The following is a 7,969-nucleotide window of genomic DNA, read 5'->3' as shown; positions in this document are numbered from 1 at the left end:
GCAAGACACTAACCTCAGTCGAACAAGGTTGAAGGACGTTTGCAACAGGAGCAAAGGTGCCATTTTTTCTCCTGCCTAAAGAAGCGTGGATCAGGAGCACCAATTTTGACTGGGCTGGCGCTCCATTCAGAAGCTAAGCTGCAAAAACATCCAAACAAAGTCACTCGAAGAACAATGTACAAAACACTCCATCCAATCTTCATTCTTGCCCCCAGCCCCCCCCCCCCCCCCCCCGGTCGCACACACAGAGTTATACGGACAGCAATAGTACTTGAGTATTAAGTAGTCACAATTTCAACTTCAAGATCCCATATATTGTACATCTGAATTAAGAAGGGGGTGGGTCAGCCACTACATCAACCTCTTCGGTACCAGAGAAGCAAAGCTAAAATATGCTTGATGTTACAAAGCAAGAATACAGAGTGACATACATGGGAAAGGCAAATGATCGTGTGCTCGTACTGCTGTCAGATCGATGAGAAATGTTCCCTGAATATGCAACCTGCCCACTGTAAGATATTAGTCCCTGATAAGTCAGGGCTCCCGAAAATGCAAGCTGTCCAGAGAAACAAGTAGATGTCTCCACATTGTCTGCGATCTCATGCCATTTAGGCAAGTTGATATCCTCATTCCGACTCTCATCTCCAATCCCTTCAAATGCTGGTACAATCTTATTAGAAAACTCCATGCCTCTGCCATCTCTCTTGTATTTCTCCTCTTTCTTTGTGAATGAAGCTGTTTCGTCTGAAAACAAGAGCATACGTAAACTACGAGGGGACTCCTTATATGATTTTCTTTTTGGGGGTGATTTGATCTTGATAGGTACATGTTCGTGCTCTTCAATCTCTACCTCATGTTTAAGGTCTCTTGCATTACTGAAGAAGTCGGCAAGCTCAGGCCCAATATTGCCTTTTATGTTTAAAGTATGCACAATCTGAGGACCTACTTTGACTTCTTGTTGCTCTATTTCAATTGAAGGATCCTGCGAAGCTTGTTTCAACCTTTCTTGGCAGTGTTCTACAGCCAATTCTTCAGAGCCGGATGCCATTCTGCGTGTCAAATTTCCTGATCCAGCTTGAGATCTAGCAGCTATGCAAGTAATAGTGCTTATGTCAGAGTCCTGACAGGTATTTGAAAACTGCATATTTCCAGTAATAGTATCTTTAGGGCTTATCATTGCAGGCTTGTCATCTGTCATCTCCTTAGTAGTACTTTGTCTCTCATCAATGCATGTCACATACTCTCTAGCGCCGCTCAGTAATTCCATGTTTTGAGTGTTCACTTCCTGCGAACTCGATACATCGTACTTTAGAGTACTCATTTTCTGTTCTGGGTCGGTAGGAGGACATGTAGAATGGCACTCAAACTTCCCAACAGATTCCGCAATTGATGAATGATCAAGCTCTGTGTCATCAAATTGCTGCATTCTTGCCTGGATCTCTAACTGTTTGGCACCATTGTACACATCCGTTGCAGCCTCTTCTATGGCTTTAGAAGCAAACTGTTGCCCGCCTGCTTCTAAATTTAGAACTGGCATCTCTGAGTCTTCAGGAGTTTGTCCAAAATTTCCATCAGATATCGCTGAAGATACAATTGAGTCAGCTGTCTCGTCCCCTCTTGTTTCTTGCATATCCTCTTTCTTCAGCTTCATCCTGTCTATTACATCTATTTCTATTTCTAAACCCACAGGTTTTGGCATAACTTCCTTGTCTGTAGGCAGAGTGTCCATCATGCCAGCTTCCGTTGTAGCATTGAAAGAAAAATGTTTCAAATCTGCAAACCTCATGGTACAAGAGTGCTCTGACATCCGTGGACGAGTTCCCAAATCCTTATGGCAGCATGAATCATTTACCGAACTACTTTGATCTGAACTGTGCATATCATTAGAATTCTTGCCTATGTTGCCATTGCCATCAGGTGTGTTAGCACAAATAAAGAGTAGGTCACTCTCTGAAGTGAAACCGTTGTCTTTACTCGATTCGTTTGCCTGGTCTACACCAGCCTGCTCTGCTGAATTGCACATGTTGCCCCTGCATTTGAAGCTAAGAACGTAGTTTTCCTGTAAGACAGGATCACCAGATCGGTCTAGAAGAAGTCTCATAAGGCTGTGTGAAATTCATTCCGGCAGCCGGAAAGGATGGTCCTCATGACCCTGCCAAAGCTATCCCGAGACCAAGAAAATTATCAGCGGACGACTTTGATGCATGCTCCACATTAAGGCTTTCAAATACATATTCAGTCTTTTCTGTGAATGCTTGTATGAAATGTACAGAAATAAATAGCTATTGCAGGCATGGAATCAAATGAAGATAACACTCGCAGACAGACAAACAATGTCTTTGAAAGACTTGGATTAAACGGCCCTTTTAAAAAACCTTTTAGATCTCATGTTATTTAGAGAGTTAATTAAAAATGTGACAAGGAACTTCCAAGGTGCAATTTGCATGTCCCAATGACAACCTATTTAGAAAACCACAAAATGTGAGCAGATTGACCAAGGAAAGGTATAAAGAAAAAGAAACAGATTGGGGACGACATCATGATAAGCATTAGACGACTATCCATGGTCCATTCTCCCAAAGGAACTAATTGCACTTTCAAGGGTGCTACAACTATCTCTCCTTGACTTTGTTAGCTTGCAAGTTCGAGGGTGCTTATACTGCAACTCAAATAATCCACTTCTAACTTGTCATTGCTAAACTCATCATTCATGCTAGCTTCTTCTTCTTTGAAGTCATGTCTTTCGCCCTTACCATCCTATTTATCATCCCCTCTCTATATCATACGACAAAGAGTTTTCTCTCTAAAGAAAGAGAGAAGATACCTGAGCTAAATACGGAATACACAGGAGGGAATAAAATTCAGTATTTGAATACCTAATGAAGAGAGAGGTGTACAGAGAAGCAAAAATAAAGACAGCCACAGCACAATGGTAAGAAACGGAACAGCCCGTATCAGTTCCCAAGGAGCTACATTATTGACAAGGGTGGTACAGTCTCATACAAAGTTCACTTATACACAAGACCTTCGTCATCGCACTCAAAGGGGTCCTTGTTAGAAGCTTGTCTCTATTTTCACCTTGTGCTCACTTGAACAAGAATTAGGCTTGCTTTCCTTGGTTGTATGGACACTTGGTTCAGAAGCACTGGTTACAATGCAATGCTTACTTTTCGACCTAAAAAGTTTCACTTTTGCTAGGAGAAAACTCTTCTGTTTTTGTGCCAATGCTGGAAGGTCAGATTGACCGCAAGTGAAAACAACAGGGTGATGACACACCAGATACTACCTCTATTTACATAAAATGAGCCAGAGCAAGCACTGCTTGCCTTGAGAAAGATGCCTTAATGAGGGTAATGCATGTGGGTAGCATCGGGCTTGTAATGGTTAATTACTTTATTGCTGTCTTTGTTGGGGGGAAGATTGAGGAACCTTCCAAATTGCCGTCCTTTGCAAAGCCTGCAAAATAATTGGGAGGGGAACGATTTACTCCAAATCTCCCACTTATAGAAAATTGTCCAAGGATGTAGCATCCTAACGGTCTTTGCTTTCTAGGAGGCAACTGGCTTCCACCCATGCATTGGAAGACTTGAACAGCATTTTCAAAAGGCCAGCAGGCACAACTGAGAGAATGGACCTCAATAGCCCTATATTGAACCAGAGGTGTCTCAACCATGTTGCCAAGTGCTCACACCCAGGAGCTTTACTGAGGTAGAATCCATAGTCACATGAAGGGGGTAATGTCTGTGGAAACAGTTAGATTCTTAAAAGGTGAAAACTACTTTCCAAGGCTTAGAAAGAACTCGAGTCTTGTGACAAAATTTACAAAAAAGTAATTGACTATGGAAATGCTTGAAAACCTTAAGACTAAGGAATGAGTTCTCGATGCATGAATCTATTCAAAACCCCTATTACCGTATCCACCTCCTTGATGTATGAGCATATCCAGGAGTGCTTGCACTTTTCAACCCCACATTGAAGGTGTTTGGCAACAGCAACTAAAAAATATACAGATGTTTCAATGCTAAAAGGTCCATTGAAACTTCAAAACACGAATGCCCATTGAATGTCTACCTGACAAATAAAACATAGACATGCTTTCTTTGTATGCTCTCTCAAACATTTTGTCTAAACAAATCTCGGGAGCCCTATCCATCTATTGCTCTTGAGGCTTCTGCAAATAAATGCATTTTCTTTTTATTTCTTTATTGCAAGAAAACGATTAGGATGCACAATTTGCATAATTAGTAATGCATGAACGGGCCACGGTATGTTGTGCCTCAAGAAACAGCGAATATGCGACCCATGTAGCAAGAAATTGTTTTGCAAAGCATTTTAAAAAGTAAGGTTTTCTGGTGTGCAAGGGCACAAAGATCTTGAATGTTATGTGCCACAAGGTGAAGGCAAGCATGTTACCAAATTTTAGCTATTTTTTATTCTTACTGTGAGGGAAAACACAGCCTTCTGACCCCATGCATCACACACCCCATAAAAGAGCGCTTGTGCCTAAGACCTCATGCAAGCTCTCGAGGTGCGATCCCATGACTCATTTGCACATACGTGTTCATACAAGCATAGCATCGCCAATTCAAATATAAATGTCAACTGGCACATAGCTGTGGAGAAGTGCAATTACTCTTGGACGCTTTCAATGTGTGTGCAGATCCTTGCAGCTATCTCCTTTCCCAACGAGTCGATTGCAAGCATTTCAAATCAGACAGAAATGTGTTCTAAAAATTTGTCCCTCTACATGCTTCTGCTATTTTGCAACCCATTTGGAGTCAGAGAGCCAGGGATTATATCCGAAAAACTACAACGATTTAAAAAACTGAGCGATTGAGAAAGGGGAAGAAACCACTTCTACAGGAAAAGACAGAATATCTCTCACCAGAATTGGCAGAGAAGCCATATCCCACCGGTGTTGGAGCTTAGCAGAGAGCAACAGGGTCTTAAGAGCGGCACAAAGATACCCAAAAAAAAAGAGTAAAAAAGGGATAAACTAAGCTCTACAAACAGTAGAAAGACGGAGAAACTAATGCAGAAAATTTCAAAGATACCTTGGTAGGGAGCTCGGCCGGATGGGTGGAGCTTGGAAGGGTGAAGGAGACCCAATTGTAAAAGAAAACAGCAGAAGATGAGGAAAGAAAACCCCAAAGAAAAGGAGTAAAGAAGAAGAGATTCTAAGATTAGCGTGGAATTGTGATTAGCCTGTTTGCTTGTGGGTTGTAGTTGTTGGTGATGGTGGCTCTCTCTCTCCTCTCTCTCTCTCTCTCTCTCTGTGCAGGCCCGCTCTTGGTTTTTTTCTCCCTATAAGAAGAACTCCTTGATCATCATTTAAGGTCCTCTTTGAGCTCTCTCTTTTAACTCTTTGCGACAGATTGTGTGTTCCTTTGTCAACCCCCTCCCAGGCTCGGATCCGAGCCTGGCAGTTGCTGACGTGGCTACTACACACAGCCGAAAGACTCATTCACGCGGTAAGATTGAGAACACAGCTTCAAATGGCTCATTCATGGCTCACAACCTTTTTAAGTCCCAACACCTCACTCCACCTTTGCGAAACAATATCCTTGCATTTTGCGAAGGGGAAAATTCAAGACCTACTAAGAGCTGAGTCGCGTCAGGGGGTAACAGGGACAACGGGGAGAGTGAAGAAGATGGTCGCATTGCCTGGCCAAAAAAGTGTGGTTGCGACAAAGTTGCCAGAAAGCTCCAAATTGATTGGCGATTCAGCCCCAAGAATCACGCTGCATCACTCCTCACTAGGAAAATACCGTAATCCTGCGAAAAACCTAAGGAATAGTGGAGCATTCTCATTATGTTTACTCTTCATGTGCAAAAGGCAAATAACAAAAAGATTCATTTCCAAAGGAGGCCACCTTTCATGCATCACTTATCTTGGATTTGGTTCATGTGGATCTTACACGTCCTTTGGAAGTTGAGTCACTTAGTGGATCAAAGTATCACTTTCTACTTCTAGATGAATTTGCTAGAAAGAGGGGTATATTTTCTTGCTAAGAAGTCCAATGCTCTTTCTTTACCTTTCAAAGTTGCATAAGTCAAGTTGAAAACCAATCTAACTCAAAGGCCTTTTGCTAATATCTTGTACGTATGAGAAAAACCATAGGAATCCAAATAATGTCACTCAAGATTTTTTTTCATGGTGTGTGCATGGAACTAGAACGACGCAATGAGGGGGAGAGTGACAAGCTCTATGATGCCCTCTTCGTGCGGTGTGTATCTTGAGAATCGACAATGGAGGTAAATTTGCAAACCTCTATCCCTTACACCTCTCAATAAGATGGTGTTGTGGAGAGAAAGAACATGAAAATAAAGGAGATGGCATGCCTTCTTTGTGAGTGTGCGTAGAGCGCATACATTCAAGTGCAAGTGCAGTGCAACAGAACACGATGTTTGGTGGAGCTCTCGATGAGAAGATAACTCACCACTCCTTATTCTTCTATATTATCCAAAGAATAAGATATGGTTAGTGATGGGCGGTAGACCACTTGGCCTGAACCCTAAGAATCTTCCACTTGAAGGCCAACGTGGTCCAAGTGGCTAACTTGTGTAAGGGTTAGTATGTACAATTATACAAGTGTGAAGCATGACCATAGCTTCACCCTACGCCCATCATCTCTATGCAATGTGTAAACCACTCTGAAGATAGACTCTTTGTTAGAGCATCTGTTGGGTTCTCATCCGTGTGGAATTTGGCTAACTCAATGCATTTACTAGCCAAAATATCATGTAGCACATGTTACGTTACCTTGATGTGTTTTGACTTGGAATGAAACATGGGGTTATTTTCTAACACAATCGCACTCTGATGTTCACAATGTTACACTAGAGTCTGGTGTATACCAAGGCCTCCAACTAGACGAGATTACCACACAACTTCCTTGCTAGAACTAGAAACTACAACATAATCGATCTCAATGGTAGAAGATGAAGTACAATTTTGGAGACACGATCTCCAAGAGAGTGCTGCTTCAGCAAAGAAGAAAACATAGCTAGATGTGGATCTCTTAGTGTCCACACAGCCCGCATAATAAGAATCTGTGTATCCAACTATGGATGCATCATTGTTCCCAAAGTGTAAGCACTTGCTAGCTGAACCCTTGATGTATCTCAAGATATGCTTCACTGCTTCCCAATGGTTTCTGCCCAGATTTTCCAAATACTTGCTGACCACTCCCACTGCAGATGCAATGTCTGGTCACGTGCTAACCATGGCCTACATGAGATTGTAAACTGCCGAAGAATATGGCACCTTTTCCATCTCTGCCTTTTCAACATCCAATTTGGGGCAATCATTCTTGCTAAGTTTTACATATGCGGCCATTAGGATACTCAATGCTTCCCCCCCTTGCATGCTAAAACGTTGTAAGACCTTGTGAATATACTCTTCATGTGATAGTTCAAGTATTACATGCTTATGATCTCTCTTGATACGCATACCAAGAAAGTGGTGCATTGCCCAAATATTTCATCAAAAACTACTTGCTTAAGGTGTCTTTGAAAAGGGAAATCTCATCTTTTGACTTCCCGGCTATAAGCATATCATCCACGTACAAGATTAGAATGATGAGGGAACCATTGTTCAACGTCCTTTTGTACAAGCAGTGATCCTCTTGGCTCCTTACATAACCTTGGGATTGAATGTACTTATCAAACTTGATGTACCACTACCTTGAGCCTTGCTTTAGTCCATATGAATCTTTCTTGAGTCTACGCACCATTTTTGCCTTGGTTGGCTTCTTAGGCTTTATCTCAAAACCTTTTGGCTGCATCATGTAAACATCTTCTTCAAGATCCCTGTGAAGAAACACTGTCTTCAAATCGTACCAATTCCATGTCCTCTATGGCTACTAAACCAAGCACAAGATGCAATGTAGTCATCTTGACCATTGGAAAAATGATCTCATCAAAATCTATGCCTTTCTTTTGCTTGAATCCTTTAGCAACTAATCAA

General features: G+C 41.9%; 1 protein-coding gene across 3 annotated transcripts in view; it reads right to left on the bottom strand.

The window, feature by feature from the left end:
- LOC147445302 (uncharacterized) overlaps positions 1-5,341 on the bottom strand; it is a 31,312-nt gene extending 25,971 nt beyond the window's left edge. Inside the window, exons 1-4 of one of the 3 annotated variants that reach the window (XM_086524864.1) lie at positions 5,055-5,341; positions 4,886-4,945; positions 432-2,161; positions 14-138 (exon numbers count right to left, since the gene is read on the bottom strand). In XM_086524864.1, coding sequence (XP_086380990.1) covers positions 15-138; positions 432-2,101 — 1,794 coding nt within the window. In that variant the 5' untranslated portion in view covers positions 2,102-2,161; positions 4,886-4,945; positions 5,055-5,341 and the 3' untranslated portion in view covers position 14. The remainder of the gene's footprint in view (positions 1-13; positions 139-431; positions 2,162-4,885; positions 4,946-5,054) is intronic. The other 2 variants (XM_086524866.1, XM_086524865.1) reach the window with 2 other exon arrangements.
- Positions 5,342-7,969: the final 2,628 nt, after the last annotated feature.

Source organism: Adiantum capillus-veneris, chromosome 12, assembly GCF_014529385.1.
Source record: "Adiantum capillus-veneris isolate H3 chromosome 12, ASM1452938v2, whole genome shotgun sequence".
In the NCBI taxonomy this organism is placed as follows: Eukaryota; Viridiplantae; Streptophyta; class Polypodiopsida; order Polypodiales; family Pteridaceae; genus Adiantum; species Adiantum capillus-veneris.
Note: the sequence above shows the minus strand (reverse complement) of the source record. Positions and strands in the feature narration are given on the sequence as shown.